General features: G+C 47.3%; 1 protein-coding gene across 1 annotated transcript in view; it reads left to right on the forward strand.

Annotated features, from left to right (window-relative positions):
• Positions 1-3,358: 3,358 nt before the first annotated feature.
• Positions 3,359-24,994, forward strand: part of MLXIPL (MLX interacting protein like) — a 51,577-nt gene continuing 29,941 nt past the window's right edge. The window contains exons 1-7 of the mRNA XM_035139401.3: positions 3,359-3,955; positions 15,410-15,516; positions 16,077-16,159; positions 18,934-19,023; positions 21,011-21,055; positions 21,245-21,440; positions 22,967-23,047. Coding sequence (XP_034995292.3) covers positions 3,480-3,955; positions 15,410-15,516; positions 16,077-16,159; positions 18,934-19,023; positions 21,011-21,055; positions 21,245-21,440; positions 22,967-23,047 — 1,078 coding nt within the window. The 5' untranslated portion in view covers positions 3,359-3,479. The remainder of the gene's footprint in view (positions 3,956-15,409; positions 15,517-16,076; positions 16,160-18,933; positions 19,024-21,010; positions 21,056-21,244; positions 21,441-22,966; positions 23,048-24,994) is intronic.

Consider the following 24,994-nt stretch of genomic DNA (forward strand, 5'->3'; position numbering starts at 1 on the left):
TGCCCCAATGGGAAACCCACAAGTAGGACCCGAGCACAAGAGCCCTCTCCCCTCCTGTGGTTTTCAGCAACTGGTTTTCAGAAGCATCACTGCCTCCACGGCTCATAGTCATCCATGGCCCTTTCCTCCTCCACGAATTCCTCTAATCCTCTTTTAAAGCCATCTAGGTTGGTGGCCATCACTGCCTCCTGTGGGAGGGAGTTCCACAGCTGTGCACTGCTTTGAAATGACAAATTCTAGGAGGGAGGAGAGGTCTTATTAGTGCCAGGCATTGATCGCTATATGGAGGCTCCATACTGCATGCAGAAGGAACCTGGGTTCAATCCCTGATGAGCTCTTCACAGTTGGGGATCCTAAGATCAGGGGTGGGAAGCCTGTGGCCCCCTCAAATGTTGTTGCAACTCCCAGCAGCCATCAGGGCCAGAGGAGGCCCCCAGGGTCTACTATGTCAGAATTCTGCCCCACAACAGCAGAGCCCAGGGGTAGGTAACATGGTGCCCTCCAGATGTTGCTGTGACTACTACTACGCCCATTATCTCTGGCCATTGGCCACATGGGCTGCTGGGAGTTGTAGTCTTGGAGCATCTGAAGGGCCCTCTGTTAGCTTTCCCTGTGCAAATCCACCCTAAACGCATTAGGCTGTGTATATCTCACCATTTCCTCCGGCTGCAACACGCTTCTGCTGCTGGCGTTCGAAAATGTGTACTCCCAATTCTTAGCTATTTTGTACTTTCTAGAGAAATGCTGCAGTTTGTTGTGTCTTCCCTCAAATCAGCTTCCACCCAATTTGAAAACGTAAGACACTGTCATGCCCCTGTTAAGCTGAGGTGTGTGCCCATTTGAGACGGCTATTGCATATGCTCATATGATTTCTTTTTCTGAACAGGAGTTCCGGGGTGTGGGTGTGTATGCAGGTGTGGGGAAATCAAACAGGCAATGTGGATCGGTCAAAGACTTCCTTGCACCCCTCCTCGTGCAAATGTGACTTGAAACGGCACAAGGATGACCTCGCTGCATTTTAGGCCACTAATATGAGCACTGACGTAGTCTTTAGGATGCCACAAGACCTTGTTGTTTTTGCAGACTTAACAGCACCGGTGTTGCCCTGCTGGAGATTTATGTCTTCTTGCTTCTGCTCCTTATTGCAGAGTATTTGTCAGCGCCGCCAGCCTTGTGGGGCAGCATTCTTGCCCTGGATTGCAGATATTGGTGGTGACCCACATCCTATTTCTAAACCTGGTGGTCCCAGCAAGTGGGTGAGTTTCGGTGACTGTTGCCAAGTAGTACAGGAACGACCACACCTTACACGCGTGTAACTTGAGCAAATTCAACCAAATGCAATTGAAGGCAAGCTGGTTGAAATCACACAAGTGAAATCCAAGCAAGGCGGAGAGCTTGAAAGCTATTTCTGTGCTGGATGCGTTTGGCGTTACCTGTCACGAAAAGAGCTTTTAAGCTCTCCACCTTGCAAGAGGGCCAAGGGCCGCTCGCCCAGCAGCTCTAGGATGCTCTTGTGAGATACTGTGGGACCGTCTGAGTTCCCGTGAGATCGCACGTGAGCACCCCAGAGCCAGCGTGCTGAGTGAGCCTTGCCCAGCAAGCAAGGCAGAGAACTAAAAAGTTATACATATGCCTGATCCACCTGGTGGGTGTGGGTCACATTTGTGGCACCCACACATGTCAGAGGGGTACACATAAGCCCATTCCACCTCGTTCCGCCTCTATTCTGCCCTCTTCTGTGTCCAAAACGACTCGCATGTTGGCATTCATGCATTAATTTTAACCCGTGCAAAATGGTCGCTGCCTGGATGTGATTTTTGTGTAAACATGGAACCCTTGGGACCGAACCCCTGCATAAGATGCAATTGTCTTGTATGTCCTTGTAGATGTTTTTAACGTTCATGTTGCCTCCTTCCTTCCTTCTGAAAAAGGATATGCTTGTGGCACTTCTGCTTCTTCCGTGCTTTCCAAACTCCCCCCGCCTTGTCCCTCTCCTTTCCCAGGGAAAACCTGCTCTTTAGTGCTAAATTGGAGCAAACATTAATCTGGAGGAAACCTGAATTGCTGTTTGGTCCGACTAAGCACTAAAGAGTGGTTTTCTCAGGTGGTGGTGGGCAGAGCATTAGGACAAGTGGATAAGCCCTTAGTTGAAATGAACCATCTCTCCATCTCAGTACTGAGTCCAGAAGCCCAGGGTAATTGACAAAGATGCCTTGCTGGCTTTCATCCACCATCACTTCCTCTTGTTTTTGTGGAGATTTGTCAATTTCACATATGCTTTCCAAGCAGCCTTCCCCATCTTTGGTGCCCCCGTGATGACCAGGGGGCTGGTGGGAGTTGTGGTCCAAAACAGCTGGAGGCCACCAGGTTGGGGAAGGCAACTACAAATTGTTGACAGCACAGACTCCGCTAACCCAGAAATAGTACCTCAGGTTAAGAACTTTACTTCAGGATGAGCAAAGAAATTGCGCCGCAGTGGCGCGGCCAGAGGGAGGCCCCATTAGCTAAAGTAGTACCTCAGGTTAAGAACAGTTTCAGGTTAAGAACGGACTTCCAGAACGAATTAAGTTCTTAACCCGAGGTACCACTGTATTTTCATTGGAGAAATGTTGGAGGGTATGGAGTTATCTGAACCCCGAGCCGTCTGAAGGGAATCCTGTATAGGGAAGGTGTTGCGCCCCCCCCCCCAGTGTTTAATATTTTATTATGTGTGGGGTTTAAATAGTAAAATTATCAAAATAGGCAATGGGGTGTCCCTATTTTCATCCGAGAAATGTTGGAGGTTTTGCTCTCCTTGTGTACTTATGGTCCTCCTATGAATCTGCTTGGGTGCCTTTTTTCCTCTGTGGGTGCTCAAACACACAGGCACCATCTGTGGCCTCCTTCCCCCCCCCCCCCACGCCACAAAGACTGCAAGAGCCCCCTTGCTCGCTCTTTCCGCTGTTTCCTGGAGGTGGGGAGCAGCTTTTCATGTCCATTCACGCTGCGCTGCACCCGGTTCGCTCTCCTCCTGCTTATTTTTGTCCTTTAATCGGTGTTTGCTCGCTGGGAACTCTGGGAAGGGGAGTACATTAGCAGTGGGTAAACACTGGGTATAATTCCCTCTCCTGCACATACTCTCAGCCAAGGCAAACAAACCCTGTTTGAGTAGCTCATTGGCAGCAGCTGTCTCTGTGTGTGCGTGTAGAGGGGTGTCCCTGCCCCCCCCCACATATACAGCAACTGAAGCAATAAAGTGACTGGGACGGTTTTCTTGCTGTGCCATATCACCCGATCGTGGCAGAAGACCAAAGGGCCGGACGCCTTTGCAGTTCAGAAGCTGGCAAACTTAGCTGGAGTTTCAGGTGACTCTTTTTGAAAGTTGCCTCTTCCCGGTTGTCCGTTTCTGAATGCATGGAGCTCACGAGGGGTTAACTCCCCCTCCCAGCTTTTTTTGTGCCCACCCACCAGGAGGTGGAGCCAACCGGGCTGCTCTATAAATGCAGCCGCCACAGGAGGTGAGAGCAGGTGGCAGCAGCAGGAGAGGGAGCGAGAGGTGGGGCTCTTCACCTGTTTGCCAACTAAGGTGTGCCATCGTCACCAGGTGCCCACCTGGGGCACCAGCTTGGACTGCAGAGGCTGCTTGCAAGGGGCCCTCTGGGCCAGCTGGCCTTTTGCCCCTCCCCATGGCATCCCTCCAGCCGGGCTCTTCTGGACTCTACCTTGAACCGCAGATGGGACCCAGAGATGACTCGGATTCCGATTCCGACAGCTCAGCCCCCAGCGGCACTAGGCCCGGGGCGGGCTACCCCACCTGCTCTCAGGTCATCCACAGCGGACATTTCATGGTGTCATCTCCGCACAGCGATGTGGGGCCTCGCCGGCGCCACCATCAGGCGGAGCAGGAATCCCCTGCCCCTCCAAGCATCGACCCCACCCTCACCCGGCTCTTTGAGTGCATGAGCCTGGCCTACAGGTGAGTCTCGGGTGGCTACTGGCGGCCAAGTCTGTTTCTTGACAGGTCTGGGGTGCAACTGGGTTGGCCATCTACTCATTGGCTCGTCTTCAGGAATATCTGAGGCTGGAGGAAATTCCTGGAAACCACAGGAAAGAGGGCTCTTGTGTTTGAATGCTGTTTGCTGGTTTCAAACATGTAGTTCCATAGAATTGTAGATGGGACCACAACGAGAGTCACCTAGTCTAACCCCCTGCATTGCAGGAATCCTTTGGCCAGACGCGGGGCTCAAACCTGTAACCCTGAGATTAAGAGTCGCATGCTGTACAGACTGAGCCCCTGCTGCGTTTCTGAAAGGTTACTGGTAGGCCACTGTCAGAACAGAATGGTGGACAGGATTGCCCCCCTTTGGCCTGATCCAGCAGGCTCTTCTTACGTTCTTTCGGGTTTCTCCATCGCTCAGGAGAGGGAACTGCTCAGAAACGATACTTTAGTTAAACTATGGAACTCCCTCCCACAAGAGGCAGTGAAGGCCACCAACCTGGATGGCTTTAATAGGGGATTAGACGGATTTGTGGAGGAGGAGAGGGCTATCCATGACTATTCGCCATGATGGCTAAGCTCTGCCTCTATGATCAGAGGCTGCAGTGCTTCTGAATACCAGTTGCTGGAAACCAGAGGAGGGGAGAGGGCTCTTGGGCTCAGGTCCTGCTTGCAGCCTTCCCTTGGGGGCATCTGGTTGGCCACTGTGAGAGCAGGATGCTGGACTAGATGGGCCACTGACCTGATGCAGCTAGGCGCTTCTTATATTCTTATGGGGCTTTTCACGTCCTGGGAGGGCAGGCACAGATTAATTGCAGAGTTGGGGCCCCTGTATGCCAATAGCTCTTACTGGTAAATGTTCTCACTGTCCTACATCTTGCACTGTTAGCCAAGCTTGCTTTTCTCTCTCACTCTCCCGAAATCCCCCAAATCCCAAACTAGGGGAAAGTTTAGGCTGTACAGATGACGGAGCTCTAAATGATTTTATAACATGGATGAGCTTCCTTGTAGAGTTGAAAGCTATGGGGTGGGGGTGGGAGGGTGAATAGTAGAATCACAGAACTGTAGATTTGGAAGGGACTCCAAATCCATCTAATCCAACCCCCTGCAATGAAGGAGCCACAGCTGAAGAATCCCCAAGGGATGGCCATCCAACCTCTTCTTGAAAACATCCAGCAAAGGAGAGTCCACCTCCCGAGTGAGTCCATCTCTGGTCTTGAGAGCAAACTTGTATTGGAGCCCATCACCACTCTTCAACCCCCACCTGTGGCCTGTCTCCAGCAGGGGGCAGCAAGATTCCTCTGGGAACTCCCAAAGGACTACTTCACACAATTAGCATATGGAACTCTCTGCCACATGACCGCTGTTAGGGACAGAAAGCCTCTCTTCTTTCAGACACAGAGTTAGGGGCTGAGCTCTCTGCTTCCCTGACTCATATCAAGGCTAGGCACCAGCGCCAGCTGAAATGCACGAGCCTTAGATTTCGTCCCTTTGCTGCTTTTGTCGAAACGGCTAGGGTTTTGGAAATCCTTAGGGTTTGGGTGGGACTTTGGCCCTCCAGAGAGCGCTGAGCTACAACAGTTCAGGAAACTTTGGAGGAACAAAGGTTCCCCGCATCTAGATTAGTGGGTACTTCATAAGCCATCCTCGTGTCTCCAGCCCTTGTGACATGGCCAGGGAACATTTGACCTGTATCTTAAAAATGGTGCTTTTGAAACATTTTTGTTGCCTGTTATCACTTGTCAGGGTTGGCCAGGAAGGCCCTTGGCTCAGTGGCATCGTGTGGGTTGCCGGCACACAGGCCTAGGTATTGTGCTCCCTAAGGCACATATTGTGCCCCCTAACCGGCTTTTCCATGCGTTGTTGTTGCTGCTGCTGCTGCTGGGTGGAACTGAGGAGCAGGAGTAGGACATGCATGTGTGCGTGTCCTCAGGATGGGGTACTGCCACCACCTAAGTCTTGCCGTCTGCCCCTCCACACTACGCCACTGCCTTGGTTGCTGCTGTGGTATTGCACTGCTACTCCACAAGAACATCAGCCCAGCCTGCTAGGGCACTGGAGAAATGTTGGAGGGTATGGAGTTATAAGACCCTCAAGCCAAGGAGATACAACCTTTAGAAGACACCAGAAGGCAGCCTTATACGGGGAAGTTTTTTTAAATGTACAGTGGTCCCTCAACTTACAAATTACTCGACATCCGTAGGTTTCAACTTACGAACAGGACAAATGGCCGCACGCTTACGAATTTTTCTACATCCGAACGGAAGCTGTTGGCGGCTTTAAATGCGGTTTCCTCCACTTAATGAATTTTTACATGCGGTTTTTTCGACACAAATTTTTCCGAATATTTTTTTTCCTATGGGAAACTGCGTTTCGTCTTCCGAATTTTTCGACCTACGAATGTGCATTCGGAACGGATTAAGTTCGTAAGTCGAGGGACCACTGTATATTGTTTTGTTATGTTTTTATATATGTTAGAAGCTGCCCAGAATGGCTGGGGAAACCCAGTCAGATGGGTGGGATATAAATACAGTGATACCTCGACTTACGAATTTAATCCGTTCCGAACGGACCTTCATAAGTCAAAAAATTCGTAAGTCGAAGCCAATGGGGAATTTTTTTTAAAAAAATCGTAAGTCGAAAAAATCCTATCTAAACCACACCCAAAATGGCGGACGGAACTCTGTTCGTAACTCAAAACATTCGTAAGTCGAGGTACCACTGTAATAAAGTTGTTGTTGTTGCTGCTGAATAGAACATCCCTATTTTCATCAGAGAAATGTTGTAGTGTTAGGAGAGAGGGAGAAGAACTAGATCTACTTTCTCCAGGCCATGCAAAAATACATACCCTCCAACATTTCTCTGATGAAAATAGGGACATCCCATTCCATAATGATAATTTTACTGTTTATATCCCACACATCTTACTGGGTTGACCCAGCCACTCTGGGCAGCTTCCAACATCTATAAAAACATAATAAAACATTACACAATTTTTTTGAAAACTTCCCTGAAAACTTCAGACGGCTCAGGGGTCGGATAACTCCATACCCTCCAACATTTCTCCAGTGAAAATAGGGACATCCTAAGCAAGACGTTCCGGGATCAAATCAGAAACTGGGACGTTCCTGGAAAATAGGGACACTTGGAGGGTCTGAAAATATGCAATTCAGAGTCCTCAATGGGCCTAGCTTGCTGAAGCAACTGGGGTGTTGTGCTAGCACAGACCTGCCTGCTGTAGAACGAGGTGGGTGGGAGGACAATGGCAAGTCTTCCATGGACTTTTGGACATGCTGTGCTGAAGTCCTGTTTACTTTGACCAGCAGGGTAGTCCAAGCGCAGGCAGATCCGGTCAATAGGAACACGGGAAAGGGGCCCCCGTGGTGTTCAGCCGTCTACCCCGCAAACGGCCTTTTTTGGTGTCTGCTTTGACAGAACAACTGAGCTGTGACACGCGTACACACATGGGAAAAATGCATTTGCTGTTTGTTTTTCTAAGAACTGCCATAGAGGGGAGGGACAGAAGGGAAATGACCTCTCCCACTCCATACACTAAAACTCAGATTGGTGCTGAGAGGTTCACTCAGGGAATACTTTAACTGAATGGCCTTCATTTCCAGCAGAGGTTGTGATGATGGCTAGTAGCACTCAACAATGCAGCGATGCAGAGATCCAGGGTGGGGTAGAGCTTAGAGTGTCGGACTAAGACCTGGGAGAGCAGGGTCCTAATCCCCACTCGGCCATGGAGCTCACTGGGTGACCTTGGGCCAGTCACTTCCTCTCAGCCAAACCTACCTCACAGGGTTGTTGTGAGGATAAAATGGGGGAGCCATGGACACTGTTTTGAGATCCTTGGCGGTATAAATGTGATAAATGGTAAATAGACATTGCCGAATCCGTCTGTTTTGCTTCCCCCCAGTTTCTCATTTCTTCCCCAACTCCACCTCAAGATATTGAAAACAGCTGCGGAAATGTGGAGATCTGAATTTAAGTCCCCGTGAAAGTGCACTGGTGTTTTTGTGTGAATTTCTCCTTAGGCATGTATACGTGTACACAATTTCCCCCAAGTGAGAGAGAGATACATTTGCAAAGCAATCTTTATTACGATGCAATTTTAATATGTTGTTTCCTCCTGATAGTTGCATGGTTTTTATTCACCCTTTGCCCTAATATGTGTGATTTTATACACATTGTGTGGCTGGAGAACTACACTGCAAGATCTGACCAAGCACGAATTTGGAAGGAAATTGGCTTTCCTGCTTCTTGTTTCCTGCAAGAGTCTTGCCTTTGAGTGTGAACTGAGCTGAGAGCCTTTTAGCCTGAGTGCAATCCTGACAGTGTTTGGGGCCTCATGAGAAGACTTTCTGCAAGGAAACCAGGCGCTCTGCTGCTGAGCTAAGATCCTAGTCCTCTTGATTCCCAACTGAGGGCTGTTTAGGAACATAGGAAACTGCCTTCTACTGAGTCGGACCCAGCTGTCCAGTGAGCTCAGTGTTGCCCACACTGACTGGCAGCAGCTCTCTGGGGGTTTCAGGCAGGGGACATTCCCTGCCCTTGCAAAGACACATATAATTGTAGAGTGGAAGGAACCCCAAGGGTCATCTAGCTCAACCCCCCACAATGCAGGAATCATAGCTAAGGATATTTGCCTTTCTTGGCTCATCCTTGGAACCTCTGCATGAGAAGCTGTGAGCCCTGGGGTTTGGATATCTCAGATCTCCTGAATGGCTCTGCTTGGCTGTTCCATGATGTGTGGGCCAGATCTGACTGGGGAGCTCAGTCAGCAGAGCGTTTGACTCTCAGGGTTGTGGGTTCGAGCCCCACATTGGGCAAAAGATTCCTGCATTGCAGGGGGTTGGACTAGATGACCCTCAGGATCCCTCCCAACTCTACAGTTCTGTGATTTTACGTCACTGCGACATCCTGAGCAGGGCAAAACACCCATTTTCATGACTCTTCCTTTTTACAGCTGATGCTGTTGTCCCTTTTTGCCCCCGCTATGTATGCGTCTCTGGGGCAGCCCAGATCTGCTGTGTCCCTCCCCACCAAGAATGGGGCCACCTCTGTAGCCTCCCTACCCTCCCTTCTCCCTGTCGCTTGTCACCCAGATGCTGTCCCAGACATGTGGGGCAAAGGGTGTTTTCCGAGTGCTAAACTTCAATGAGCAAATAAAGATATAAGTTTTTGCTCTGTCTGCGAACCAGAAGGATTTCTGCATCCTGCTTGGCAGGGAGTGTGAAATCCCACTGGGATTTCTTGGACTCTCCCCCACCCCCAATGCTCTTCCCGATAACTCTCTTTGGCGAATGCGAAGTAGTGAATGCACATCAGAGCCGATTTGGGCTGCATATGCACAAATACCTATTTGAGAATCTTGAAATGCTGCCTTGGTTGCAATCTCCTTTTAAAAATGTATTTATCATGTTTACATCCCAAGGAACTTTACTCCAAGGTTCTCCTCCTCTCCACATTATCCTCACAACAACCCTGTGAGGTAGGTTAGACTGAGAGACACTGTGTCTGGCCCACACCCAATGAGCTTCGTGGCTGAGCAGGGATTCAAACGCGGGTCACCTAAATCCTACTCTGACACTCTTAACTCAGTGGTTCTCAAACTTTTTCGGGCCATTGTCTCCTTGGTCCCATAAACTCCTACTCCTTAGTGCCCCCTACTCAACCCTATAAAAAGCCTAATTCAGAAGAGTGGCTTGCACGGCCCGCTAAGGAAAATAACAACACAATAAAATTCAAAACAGGAACAATTACTGTAATTGCACATTTGTTCAAAATCCAATTAAAATGATCTCATTTAATGAATTTAACAAAATGGATGAACTTGATCCAGTGATCGGCGTTTGCACCTCCAGGACCCCCTGCCACCCCCTTGCCCCCTAGCACCCCTTTAGCATCCCACCACCCACTTTGGGAACCATTGCTCTAACCAATGCACCACACTGCCTCTCTGTGGCAGACCTGAGACTTCCGACTGTCTCCCTTTCCAGCGCCAATTCCAGAGCAGCAGGCTCTGTGGCCCTGCAGCCAGGGTGCTTCAGTGTGCTGTCCCCTTTAAAGGGGAGAGTCTGCACTGTGGCAACCCTTGGCTTCCCAACAGCTGGGTAGCCTTGGCCCCTGGGGCGGTTGGCCCGACGCCGGGAGCTGCTGCCTCCCCATTGGTTGACTCGCCTGCTTGTCACCGGCTTAACATGTTTGCCCTGCAAGAGTCCAAATTCCCAGCAGATGACAGAGTACAGACAGGCTCCTTAACCTGGGATGGCAGGCTTGGCTGGTCAGGCCTCAGCCCTGTTCATCCTTTCCAAAGCAAGAGAGCATGTGCAGAGTGCTTTTCTTCCTTTTCTTTTGCCTGGCAGGGCAGGATGCAGCCGACGCTGTGCAAATTGCTTCAGTTACCTCACTAAATCCTTAGGACAGCCATAGGAAGCTATGCAAGTTGGTGGCCGTTTGCTGCTTCCTGTGAGTAATTTTGGTGGCCTTTTCCAGAACCCTTTCCAACTCTGCAATATCCTTTTTGAGGCGAGGCGACCAGAACAGCACGCAGTATTCCAAATGTGGTCATACTGTGGATTTGTATCTGAGCAAAAAACAGAAATAAGCTCACCTAAGCACGTTTAAAACAGATTTAACAATATCGTATGATGGGAACTTCCCAATTGCCCAAGAAAATAAGAATGCCTTTTCTGACTTTGACCGGAACCAATGGATTTAAACGGCAAGAAAGGAGATTCCGACTAAACATTAGGAAGAAATTCCTGTCAGTAAGAGCAGTTTGACAGTGGAATGGGCACCCTTGTAAAGTGGTGGGCTCTCTTTCCTTGGGGGTTTTAAAGCGGAGGTTGGATGACCACCAGTCAGGAATTCTCGAGCTGTGATTCCTGCATTGCATCGCAAGGAGTTTGATTTGATGATCCTTGAGGATCCCTTCCAACTCTATAATTCTATTCTTCTCATTCTTCAGCATGTCATATTAATTGCATGCATTATTGTTCAATGTAAAGTGGTTCCATCTTTCAGTGTGAGGTTACCTGGGCATTAGGGAGTGTCATTGAAGGACTTTTTTTTTTTAATTTGCTCAATGAGGGGTTCTAAAAATATGTTATTGCACATGAGGAATCCAAATCTGCAATTATTTTTATGATTGGTTGATGTTTAGCTTGGTAAATTGAGATCTGTTTGAAATACACTAAAAAAAAAGCCGAAAACTCGCATTTTGAAGCGAAGTTAAAGTTTTTAATCATTTTATACAAGCGAAAATATAAAGAAATTTTGTTTCCAGCTGTAACAACATATCATTACTTTATTTTAGGCATCCCCAAACTGCGGCCCTCCAGATGTTTTGCCTACAACTCCCATGATCCCTAGCTAACAGGACCAATGATCAGGGATGATGGGGATTGTAGTACAAAACATCTGGAGGGCTGAAGTTTGGGGATGTCTGCTTTATCTTATAACGTCCTATTATAGTAAAAAAAGAATAATAAATTAACAACTTCAAGGGCTGGTGTCACATGATCATGTATCTGCTGAGGGCCCACATCTGAGTAAGAGAGCCACCGGCAGAAGCCCCCTGGACCATGCTCTTCAAAAGAAGTGTACACTGTTAAAATTTGATTCCTGTAGAATCTAAAGGCCTGCTCTTGATCCTCACAAAGATGGTTTCAGACTTAGAGAAACCATATTCCATGCAGGTCGAGACTTCTCTTCTTTTAATGGTTCTGAAGCAGGAGAATATATAGTATTTCCATCCTTCCATCACTGTGATAGAAGGGTTACCATAATGCTTATTTTCCATGCTACTATTGAAGGAACTAAAATCTTGTCTTTCTTAAAATGTGGCAATCCTTATCTTAAGATTGGGTGCCTGCCCAAGAGCCTTAATCCTACACTATCAGAATGCTGTTTTTGCACCCCCAATTTATCCAATAAGGAAAGACCATCACTCGACTGAACTTTGGTAGCTCTACTTTACAGTGTATTTTTAACACCTCCAAGTAGTTTATCCAGTCCTCTGCATAGACTTCCTTATTGTGTTTATCATCATAGCTATTCTTCAAAGAAAACATGCTTTTCTCCTTCATGGGAATAAAATTCTGTTTGCAAAGGGTGGGAGTGAGCAACAAAAGGACACAATTCTCTGCTGAATATAGTATATATATATATATATGTAGAATATAGTATAGTATAATAAAATGATGTTGGTGGGTGAGGATCCCAGCTCCTTTGATGACCACACAATTGTTCTGGTACCAGAGATGCTCTGTAACATATTCAAGCAAGACCCCAGCCCCCAGTCTCCAATGCAACACAGAAGACAATTGCTAGGGCTGGTTAGATGTCCTCATGCCACCCCATTCTGTCTATCTCGGATAGATGAGAAATCTACTTGTCAGAGCATTTCGGCTTTGAAATCCCAACGACCTCAGTGGGTGGACTGGTGGTAGAAAGCAAAAAAGATATCACATACTGTTGTATAATATTAATATTAATAGTACAGATAACTACAATACATATATGAGAGAACTACAATACAGTGGTACCCCACAAGACAAATGCCTCATGCAACGAAAAACTCTCAAGATGAAAGCGTTTTGCGTTGCGCGAGGCGACTCGCAAGACAAAGTTTCCTATGACCGCGCTTCGCAAGATAAATAGGAATGCATTAACTAAATGGGTAGACCGGGTAAACCGGGAAAATTTTAAACCGTGTTTTGCAAGACGAGTTTTTTGCTATACGAAGCGACTTGCAGAACAATTTTAGGCACTTATCAACATCTGTTTTCATCAAAATTGGGGAATAACCTAGATGTTTATAAATGACAGGAAAATTTAAAAAATGTTAAAAAGTAGGAACTTTTCACATAGAGATTACCAAGCAAAACCTCAATATTTACAAGGAACCAAAATAGATTTCAAATTACCTCATCATACCACAACTTTTTAACACCCCTCAAATCAGGATTTTTAAAGATGAAAAATTCAACACGCCCTACTGGGCATCCTATTATGTACTGCTGGAAAACAAAATGAACAATGTGTTGGACCAGCTTACAATGTAGCTGGAGATGTTCAGATGGCTTTAAGCCTCCAGACCTATCTTCTGTCCTGATCTTTCTCTATATGACTTTTTTTTTTAAATCCTCGCCCCATTTCCTCCGAGATGCTCAGAGTATCATGCAAGGCTCCCTTACCCACCCCCATTTCCTTCTCACAACAACCCTGTAAGGCAACTTTGGCTGAGAAAGTGGCCAAACCAGGGCCCCCAAACAGTGTCATGTTTCCCCCACCCCACCCCGCCAGCTCTTGGCCTCTGTTTTCCCCACCCCACCTGTTGTTTACTTGCTTTCCTATCTGGGAGACAAGGAGGGGTTGCTCTGAGTGCGGGTCCTTGCACACAGATCTGCACCTGGCCCCATTAGCCCCCTCTTCTCAGCAGCAGAGCAAACAGCATCTGGACTCTTCCTGGGAACTTGGATACGAGGAAAAGATAAAAACAATCTGAGCTGCCATCACCCCTCAGTGTTTCAATTCCCCCCCCCACCTCCCACACTGCCAGGGTTGCCAACCGCTGCCACTCGTCAGCCTCATCATCACTGTTCCCACCTTGCTAGGCAGAGAGCCACTGAGCCAGCAGGCAGGGGCATCTGTTGAGCCTCCCCCTCCCCTTTTCTTTGGCCAGGGAGAGAGGCGGATGAGCAAGCAGGTTGCACTGCTGGAGTGGAAAAGCAAGCCGGGTGTGTGTGTGTGGCTAGGTGGGTTTTGCTGTGGTCTGGGGCCCAGCTTCTGGATTGGGAGCCCCAGGCAGATGCCTGACCAAGCCGAATCCTGGCGCCAGCTCAGTTCCTCTTTATTAAATTAGGACTCTACCATTACGTTGTTACATGCCGTCACCCCCCCAGTCTCTGAGCAGTGGGAGACTCCAGGGATTCCAGACACTTTCCAATATTTGGTTTTCTTGGAATGGTCAGTGGAGATGGTGGTGTCTTTAGGATATATGGTTTTATTTACACATCTATACAACCTGAGCATAGGATGGAGGGGCTCTCAGCATCGGAACCTGTTATGTACTGCTGATTGGTCCGCAGGAGCCACCCAATCCAGCTCCAGGTGGAAGTGAATCAGCAACCTGATTGGCCTGCAGGAGCAGCCAATCAGGCTGCTGGCAGAAGTCAATCCGCAACCTGATTGGCCCACAGCCCTGAAGTAGCCAATCACACAAGGCCCATTGTGTAAATAATGTATATAAGCAGACGTTTTGGGGAAATAGCCATTCTTCTCTTCTTCTTCTATTGCTACTACAAGCTGAATAAAGAGCATGAAATTCACTCTCGACTCCGAGTATATTTCAGAACCCAACAGATCTTTCTTCTGCGTTTGTCGTAGCTTTGGATTTAGCACAGAGCAAGCAGGTCTCTGTGTCTTCAGCTACCAGCCTGCTTCCAGCTCAGTTCACATGCATCTTACTGGCTATTGCTCTCCTACCCATGTCTTCTAAAGGTTGTATAGTTGCTGATCTCCTTGGCTCGGGGGTTGCATAACTCCATACCCTCCAACATTTCTCCGATGAAAATAGGGACATCCTAAGGAAAAGCAGGACATTCCAGGATCAAATCAGAAACCGTGACAGCTTCTGTAAACCTGGCGCTGTCCCTGGAAAATAGGGAAACGGAGGGTCTGCACTTAGTGATAGCTCTTGCAGCCGAACTCATTCTTTTGGGATGTTGATGGGGACACTGAAGTGGCCAGCCAAGGTCATTGTCTTACAAAGAAACTTGTCTGACTCATTCAACATCCTCTTCTATTAGGTTCTATCCCTCACTGGACTCCTGGAATTAGAAGGGACGCAGGGCACGATCCAAACTGACCCCTCAAACTTAGCTCAGCTCAAAGGCCCAAGGGCAGGGTATGGCGTGAGATACTCTCAGTTTTTGTTTTTTGCAGTTTTTTTTATTAAGGATTTTCTTGGTTTACAGAAATATGTGCAATGTCTCTCCTAACATTTTTACAGATCAGTTTCATTTGTTGAGACATTGGGAAGGAAAGGGGGGAAAGAGGTAGATGGGGGAGAGGTGGGTGGGGGTGGGTTCGGGTGACGTTGTTTCTATTTTACTGAATATATGTGGGGGAGGGGACCCCCAGTTGAAGCCCCTTGGATGCACCTTGGATGAAGCCACAGTAGCTGCACTTCAAAAAAACTTTAATCAAAACAAATGCTCAGGAAGAAGCAGGCATCGTCTAACCTCCCTGCAAAGAGAATAAAGTCACATGAGAGGTCACTTAGAAGCCCCCTTAAACATTTGAGGCATTTCTATAATTTAACCCTAAATTTCCCAAATCTGACAGCATCCGTTTATGTTCCCCTTTTGCATGTGTCTCCACCCCCCCCAAAAAAAATTCATATTCTGTTGCTTGACGTTTTAGTGAGAAACTGGTGTCCCCCAAATGGAAGAATTTCAAGGGGCTGCGGCTGCTTTGCCGGGACAAGATACGCCTCAACAATGCCATTTGGAGAGCCTGGTACATCCAGTGTAAGTTGTGGGGCTGGGGAAGAGTGGGGGGACGGGACTGGATTTGCCCATAGGAAGCTGAGGGCCAGTTTGGGGGTTCTGGGTCTACATTGCGACCCAAGCTAAAAGGAGCTTAACTTGCAGCCAGAACTGAAAATTGGGCTTCTGCGATTTCCCTTTTTTGTTTCATGGGCCACCTTTTAAATAAACAAGGGCCCAAATGACAAGAAAAGAGATTCTGATTAAACATCAGGAGCTTAGACCGTGGAATGGACTCTCTCAGAATGTGGTGGACTCTCTTTCGTTTGAGGTTTTTAAACAGAGGTTGGATGTCTGTCAGGGATTTTTTTTTAGTTGTGGTTCCTGCCTTGCAGGGGGCTGGACTAGATGTTCGCTGGGGTCACTTCCACCTCTGCAATTCTATGGTTCTATGAAGGGATCTTGAGCTGCGACAGAAGTCTGGCTGTATCTTTGCTGGGTGGGAAAGGGTTGGAGAGGCCTTGGACTGAGGAGGAGGAGGAGGGCTTGGTGGAGGAGGAGCAGGATCAGGACCCTTACTCTGAAGTCTTCCTCTGCCACAGATGTGGAACGGCGGAAGAGTCCCGTCTGTGGATTTGTCACCCCCCTGGATGGCTCAGAGGCAGATGAGCACCGGAAGCCAGAGGTGAGTATCCCAAACACATTTTCATCTCTGGCAGAAAACTGTGTTTGTGAGGTGTGTGTGTGTGTATGGTTTGATTTCCTTTCCTTTACCAATATGGACACATATAAATGGATAGTCCCCCAGCTAATGGGTTGCATGAAAATACAATAAATTAAATACAACACATTCATCCTCTTTAATTTTATCATATTGTATTCTGATTATATTGATTTTTAAAAATTACATTTGCATGAGACCTTTCACCCAAAGATCACAGGGCAGTTCGCAACATAAAAATACAAAGCAAGAACACAAAATACATAATAGAAACTGTCAGGGGATTGTTGCAGCTACTCTCAAGTAAAGACGCTCCAATCTGCTCTGTCTTTCAGAGTTTTATTGTGCATACTATTTACAGTGCAGAGACATCAGAAAACATGACTGCCTAGTCTGATTCATAATCCGGCAATGGCTTCCGTCGCGTCTTGGACCAGCATAAAAGCCTGGGCACCCCAAAGCGCCTCCCCCTAGCCCTGCGTGTGGGCGTGCGCCTCAATTCGGGCGCCGGAAGGAGCTGTGTGCCTTCTCCCGTCCTTTGGCTGGAGCGTTGCCGAGGCTCTGACACCTCGCTGTGCTGTCCTTCCCCCTCTGGCCAGCTGGGTCGGTGCCGAGGCTCTGACACATCAGAGAGCCTCCACTCCGCTCCATTCCTCATTCCCTCCTCCTGACCCTCTGCTAGCGATGTCACTGGGCGAAGTGCTGGTCAGGATGACTGGGGGCGGGTCCCTGTAGGGAGTCCCCCTGACACAAACAAACAAACAAACAAACAAACAAACCAATAACACCCACTGCCGCAAGCACATCCAAAGGCCTGGTTTAAAGAGGAACATTTTCACCTGGCGCCTAAAGATATGTAATGAAGGTACAGTTGTACCTCGGAAGTCGAACAGAAACCGTTCTGGAAGTCCCTTCGACTTCCAAAATGTTCGGAAACCAAGGCGTGGCTTCTGATTGGCTGCAGGAAGCTCCTACAGCCAATCGGAAGCCACGTTGGATGTTCAAGTTCCAAAGAACATTCGGAAACTGGAATACTCACTTCCGGGTTTGTGACGTTTGGGAGCCAAAACATTTGAGTCGCAAGGCGTTCATCAACAACTGTACTGTAATAGCAGAGTCAAGATCCCAGTGGATGCAATCAATTTTACCCTCGAAATACTTTGCAAACAAGTCACAGTGAGCTACCCTTGGTTCTACCACCTCCTTAGGGCCAGACTATAAGAGGCCCTGCACTACCTGGGGAATCTCTGCTGGACGGCACAAGGAGGACGCAATGGAGGCAGCAAAGTATGCCTTCTTTGCTGCCTTCCATTATTCTATTCCAATGGTGTAGACATGATGAAAAATCAAGGGAATTAAGGTTAACTTTTTTGTTGGATCCCCTTTGTGTTCAACACACCGGTTATTATTGTGGCATTTCCCAGATATGTAGAAGTATTAGTTAAACCTGAAAAATATTCTGCTGCACTCATATTTCATTGATGCTGCATAATGCTTTTTTGTTTGCTTGTTTCATTATTTGGTATCTTTTCTCTTGCTTATAAACGTATAAATGCTACCTTTTCTCATAATTATAAAACTTCAACCATATCTGTATGGGAGTGGGGGTCCTAGGGAAAGCCTCCAGGGTTTTTTGTTTTTTTAAGAAAATATAACAACAAACAAATATCCTTTATTAGGCATATCAAACCACACATTATCACATAAAATTTATATACAGATTATATAAAATACAGACTCAGTTGAGCAAGGGTTATCCCAGTCAGTTCCTTAACTCCAGGAAGAGTATAGATATATATATAAATACTACACCGAACACTGCCACATCACCTACCAATTAAGGAGCACTAACTCTCTTTGTAATGGCCCAGCCTTTCTGCATGGACAGCACTCAAAAATTCAGCTACGGCTGTAGTAATTTGATCATCCCTGTCCGATAGTAGGACCTGAACGGTTGGTAGTTTGGAAATCAGCCAATTGAGTTTCAAGGCCTCTAATAGTTGTCTTCTGGCATGAATTCCAAATTCACAGGAAAAGAAAATATGCTCCAAAGTATCAGGTTCCTGTTTACTACATTTGCAGAGACGCAAATATATAAATATATATTTATGGGTTTTATAAAGCAAAACATACAACACAAAAAACACACAAATTACACAGCAAAACAAAATACAAACACTACAACAAAAAAGATAACAAATCAATCTTCTAGCATGAATCTTTCTCGACTTCCTCCATTCCCTCCCAACTGTGTTTCATTATATTACTTCCTTAGTACTTTCCAAATCTTGATTCCAATCTTTTTAATGATTATCTAAACCTGTTAATACTCCTAATAACTTATCAATACTGTAAATCTCTTATACTTATCTCAAAGTACAATTCTATTCTAATTATCTCTTAAAACTCCATACAATAATAACACTTAACTAAATCTTAATACGTAATAATAACTTAACTAACACTCTTCTACAACCTCCTTTTACTTCCAAATCTTTTACTAAAAACTAAGCCTCCAGGGTTTGGATGAGGTCAGACACGCACACGGAGAATTATTTCAGGCCGTGTCTCTGTGTCTGATGTTCCTGGACAATCTGTGCCAATCGAATGCTGTGAGGGCACTAGAGACCCTCTTGAGGCCCAGGCAAGCTCCCAACTTGGCCACCCTCGGTATTAGCTGTGTCTCAAGCACTTAACCATTTCTGTCCCTCTCCTCCATTTCTCCTTTTCCTTCTTAGGCTGTCGTGCTGGAAGGGAACTATTGGAAGCGACGCATTGAGGTCGTGATGAAGGAGTATCACAAGTGGCGGATCTACTACAAGAAAAGGGTCAGGTTTCTTTCCCCCGCCCTCACCTTTGTTGGAAGATTCAGGAAGTCTTTCTTCATGTAACACAGTGATGGAGAACCTATGACACGCGTGTCAGATGTGACACGCAGAGCCCTTACAGCTGGCACACGCCCCATCGGCCCATTCGCGCTGTTGTTGTTGTCCCCCCCCCCATTTGTTCTCCCGCTCCTCCTCACGCTACAGCTTGTCTCCGCTGTTAAAACCCGGATCCTTTTGTTATTGTTGTTGTTGCTTGTAGCCAGAGATTGGTTTTTTAACCCTTTTTTCTGGCACTTTGGCAGACGATGACTGGGTGTAACAGCGTTCATTTTTTAACCCGTTCTGTGCTGGGTTTTTTGGCGCTTTGGCAGACTATGTCAGTGCTGCGTGTTAGTTCCAGCGAAGGTATTATTCGTCATTTATGTTCTCTTTCCCCCCCAAAAAAGTGCAGCAGCTGTGGGGCACCCCCCCAAAAGCAAAGCAACTTTTGCACCCCCCCCAAAAAAAACCTCAGCAGCTCCCCCCAAAAAGCTCAACAACTCTGGGCACTTTTGGTTTGGTTTGGTTAAATAATTAGTTTTTGGTTTATTAAATACAGTTATATATTACAATTATACATTTTTGTTATTTAAACTATAAATATTGCGAAATTATGGTTTTTTTCTCGAAGTGACACACCACCCGAGTTATGCTCGGTTTTTTGGCGAATTTTGACACACCAAGCTCAAAAGGTTGCCCATCACTGATGTAGCACATGGTTAAACAACGGAACCCCCTCCCACAAGAGCCAGTGATAGCATGATACGGCTGTTAGTGGCTATTGCCCTCAAAGTGTCCCTATTTTCCAGGGACAACCCCAGGCTGGATCTACAGTCCCCTTTAAAACATTAGTAGAAATGTCATTCCAAAACCCATTTAGTTTCTCTTCGTTTTGTTTCCACAAGGTCTACCCGGTTTTAGATAGCTTGTAGCTCTGCAGAGCCATCTGCTGTCATGTTTTAATAATGCATTATTAACATTCTAAAACGAAATGTACCATACTTTTCCGTGTATAAGGCAAGCTTTTTTATTTTTTTAAAAAAATGTTAAAAATTGGGGGTCATCTTATACACAGATAGTAGCTAGCGGGGACGTGGGATTGGTTGTTACCGCGAGCCGGAGATTGTCAGGGGCTATTGTGCATGTTATTGGTGGCTGTGGCAAGGGCTGGTGTTGATTGGCTGACGCTGCGGCAATTGGGTGGGTGATTGGCGGCTCTTGCGACATGTGCGAGTGGCAGCATAGGTCAGGCGGGTGAGCGATTTTCGGCAATCCTCCCCTAAAAAAAAGCTCGACAACTCTGGGCAATCTCCCCCCATTTTCTTATTTTGGATTCCCCCCAAATGGGTGTGTGTGTGTGTATTATACACGAAAAATACGGTAATATGACCATTACATTTTGAAACATTTTCTTAACCGTTTCCTAAGGTTATAAAGCACAAGTGTAGCTCCACCCCCGGAATTACAAAAACGGCCCCAGTTTCTGATTTGATCCCAGTTTTCGTTTCTCCTCCCCTCCATTTCTTGGAGATCAATTAAAAGTCGAGTTCGCGGGGGAAATAATAATAATATCTGCACCGAATGAAGGAAATGTTGGTGCTGCCATACGAAGCCCATCCTACCATTTTGAAGGGAAAGGTCACCAATCCACTTTAAATTCTTTAACAGCAATGCTTCAGCATCCAGCCGTTTCTTCCGAAGCGCAGGGAATGTTGGTTCCTTCATTGCAGACTGGGATTCTAATGGATCTCACTTTCTGCCTGTTGATATCAGGATGACACCTTCCCTACACACTTTTTGGCACCTGCTGAAACATTTTCGTTTATACAAATCTGCCTAGATACTCAGAACGTTAATGTGCATTTTATTCCGGTTTTTAGAATTAGCGTTGGTTTTATTCATTTTTAAAAATGTTTCATTCATATTGTTGCCCGTGTTTCCCTTGCAGCTCCGCAGGTTCAGCCGGGAAGAGGAAACCGCCAGCCCCAAACTAGTGAGTTAAGAAGCATTACAGAATTCGAAGGGACCCCAAGGGTCATCTAGTCCAACCCCCCTTGTGACAGAGGGACCCTAACCAGTCAGGCTTGCTGGATGGGGAACGAGGGTCCTCCTGGTCCCCATTTGGGGGTGGGGAATGGTCCTGGGTGGATCCCTCCCAGCCCTGCTTGCCTCTCCTCTTCAGGCTGACCCTTGGAAGTCTCCGGAAAACTGGTGCGACCACCTATTCTCCAACGTGGTCCCAATGCTGCTGCGGGACCAGGAGGAGGAAGCCGAGGGGAGGCAGCTCTTCGATCTGGACAGCTTCATCTCGGACATCTCTGACACCCTCTTCACCATGACCCAGGCCAGCTGCCCCCCTCAGTTGTCACCCGAAGAAGGTAATTGTGTGCTGGAACCCACAAGCTGCAGTTAGCGCAAATGCTGCAGCACAATTGCTGGTGGGAGGCAGGCCCTGTCACCGCGTGACACCTGTGCTCAGAGACCTGCCCTGGTTGTTGATTTGCTACTGGGCCGCCGGGTTCAAGGTGTTACTATAAAGGTAAAGGTAAAGGACCCCTGACAGTTAAATCCAGTCGTAAACGACTCGGGGTTGCGGCGCTCATCTCGCTTTACTGGCCGAGGGAGCTAACGTTTGTCCGCAGACAATTTTTCCGGGTCATGTGGCCAGCATGACTAAGCTGCTTCTAGCGAAACCAGAGCAGCACACGGAAACGACATTTACCTTCCTGCCAGAGTGGTAGCTATTTATCTACTTGCACTTTGATGTGCTTTCGAACTGCTAGGTGGGCAGGAGCTGGGACTGAACAATGGGAGCTCACCCTGCTGCGGGGATTTGAACCGCCGACCTTCTGATCAGCAAGCCCAAGGCTCAGTGGTTTACACCACAGCGCCACCCGTATCCCTATTACTATATATAATTATATTATATTATATTACAGTATTAGTAATATACTATAGTATATTAATATATACTATTAATATATACTATATACTATTAGTATACAGAGCCCTTAACAGGTTGGGACCAGTTTACTAGTGAGATCGCCTTAGTCCATATGTCATACCCTCCAACATTTCTCCAATGAAAAAAGAGACATCCTATTCCATTATTATTATTATTATTATTATTATTATTATTATTATTATTATTATCCTGCCCATCTGACTGGGTTACACCAGCCACTCTGGGAGGCTTCCAACATATATAAAAACATAAGAAGACATCAAACATTTTTTTAAAAAAACTTCCCTGTACAGGGCTGCCTTCAGACATCTTCTAAAGGTTGTATAGTTACTTATTTCCTTGGCTTGCATAGCTTCATATCTTCAAACATTTCTTCTATGAAAATATGGGCATCCTACCATACCCTCCAATATTGCTATGATAAAATAGGGATGCCCTAAGGAAAAGCGGGACATTCCAGGATCAAATCAGAAACTAGGGCGGCTTCTGCAAATCTGGGACTGTTCCTGGAAAATAGGGACTGCCCATGCACCTACTGACCCCTTCAATCTGTGGAAATGACCCTGTTACAGGTGCCACGTAACAGCCAATCTGGATCTGTAAGCACCTGCACTTTGGAACTCCCTGCCTCATGATATCAGGCAGCTGCCTTCACTGTAATCTTTTCCATGCCTGCTAAAAACATTTTTATTTAGGCAAGCCTGCCCAGATATGTAGAATATTGATGTGTGTTGATTTATTTATGGATTACATCCCTATCGCACCTTTTTTCTCCAAGGAGCTCATGATGGTATTCATAGCTCATGGCCAAGTGGGGATTTGAACCCTGGTCTCTTGGGTCCTAGCCCATCACTCTAACCACAACACCACACTGGTGCTTTTTAGGAAAGAGAAAAGCTGGTGATGTGCTGGTTCCTCTCTCTTCTCTTTTGCCTACAGCCTACATTGGCAATGCAGACATGATCCAACCAGACCTGGCGCCGCTGCAGCCGACCCTCGACGATTTCATGGAGATATCTGGTAGGAGCCAGCTTTGTTTTTAAGGTCAGAAAATAATGCAATGAGTGGTGGTGGGGACGACACCTTTATGGGGGAAGGGTAAAAGGTAAATTGGAGCGACTTTGGGGGGCACTGGTTGCTTCCACTCTGGGACCCCTTGAGCACTTCTAAGGTTGCATTTCTGCGGTTATTTGAAAGCGGGATTAAAACAGAGGGCAGCTGTGAAGCCACTACTAGACACTGGGCCCCTGAGCAGTGCAAGACTGACACACTTCTTTTTAGTTTAGAGAAAAGGTGAATTAGAGGTGGCATGATGGAAGTATTTAAAATGACGCCTGGCCCACGGAGAAGGTGGAGAGAGGAAAATTTGCCTCCTTCTCTTGTAACGCTAGAACTCATGGACATTCCATGAAGCTGAATGTTGGAAGGTTCGGGATGGATAAAACAAAAGAAGATTAAACTAATCCATGGAGGAGAGGGCTATTGGTGGCTATGAGCCATGACGGAAACTGCAGGAGGGGAGAATGCTGCTCTTGCAGGGTTCCCATTGGGACTTCTGGTTGGCCACTGTGATAAGAGGATGCTGGGCTAGATGGGCCATTGGCCTGATCCAGCAGGCTCCTCTCATGTTCGTAGGTCTGTTGTTTGAGGCTGAGTTGTGGGTTGTATCCAGGACTATTTTTCTAGAAAAAGAGGTGCCGGAACTCACCATGATCGCCTCCCTTGTTCTCTTACAATGGCCATGGCGCCCACCTGAGAGGTGCCGGAAGTGAGTTCTGGTGAGTTCCAGCTTGAAAAAAGAAAGCCCTGGTTGCAACATTAGGAGTTAGCATCAAAAACAGGAGTCTCTGCAATACCTGGATCAAACTTCAGGTCTGTCCTATACTATTTTTAGTTTTAGGCATGGTCAGTGTTATGTACTGAGCTGAATCCTAGAACAATAGGATTCAGAATCAGCGGGAGCTACCCAATCCAACGCCAGGTGGAAGTGAATCCGCAACCTGATTGGCCTGCTGGAGCAGCCAATCAGGCGGCTGGCAGAAGTGAATCTGCTACCTGATTGGCCTGTAGGAGCAGCCAATCAGGCTGCAGCCAAAAGTCAATCCACAATATAATTGGCCCACAGGTGTAGCCCTGAAGTAGCCAATCACGCAAGGCCCATTGTGTAAATAATGTATATAAGCAGATGGTTTTGGGAAAAGAGCCATTCGTCTTCTCTTCTCCTCCTTGATGACTATGAGCTGAATAAAGAGCATGAAATTCACTCTTGACTCCGAGTATATTTCACTGGCGACGAGGATGGGATCCTGCTGAGCTGACCGCCACCACGCACTGCACCGCAGCACCGCCACCTGCTGCACCGCTGCATCGCACCGTGCATCCAGGCTTCAGCTCCAGGACCCAAGGAACCCAGAATGGCAACCGACAGCAGCTTCTCGCCATTCAAACCAGCATCAGGAGACTGGGAAGGGTACGCCGCCCGTTTCAACTTCCTCCTGCAAGCGAAAGAAGTCACCAACGATGCCATGAAGAGGGCGACATTCTTCAGCGTCTGTGGAGAGGAGACGTTTGAAATCGCCCGGGCTCTCCTTGCACCTAGAGATGTCGCTACCGTCTCTTACAAAACAATAATGGAACGGCTGAAGGAGCACTTCTCACCACAGCCCTCGGTGGTAGCTTGCCGAAATGCCTTCTACGCAAAACGGCAAGCCCCGGGGGAAACCATAACTGGGTTTGTGACCTCCCTCCGCCAAGCCGCCCGGTTATGCAACTTCTCAGAATTGGAGAACATGCTTCGTGACCGCCTCGTCGGTGGCCTGAGGGACGAGATGTTGCAACGACGCCTCTACGCCAAAAAAGACCTCACGTTCCAGATTGCTCTGGAGGAAGCCCTGGCAACCGAAGCCGCCGAGAGGTCAACGCAAGAGGCACGACCGGCCCCGCCATCCCAACCGAGGGTCTACCACG

This window comes from Zootoca vivipara, chromosome 14, assembly GCF_965207765.1.
Source record: "Zootoca vivipara chromosome 14, rZooViv2.hap1.1, whole genome shotgun sequence".
Taxonomy (NCBI): Eukaryota; Metazoa; Chordata; class Lepidosauria; order Squamata; family Lacertidae; genus Zootoca; species Zootoca vivipara.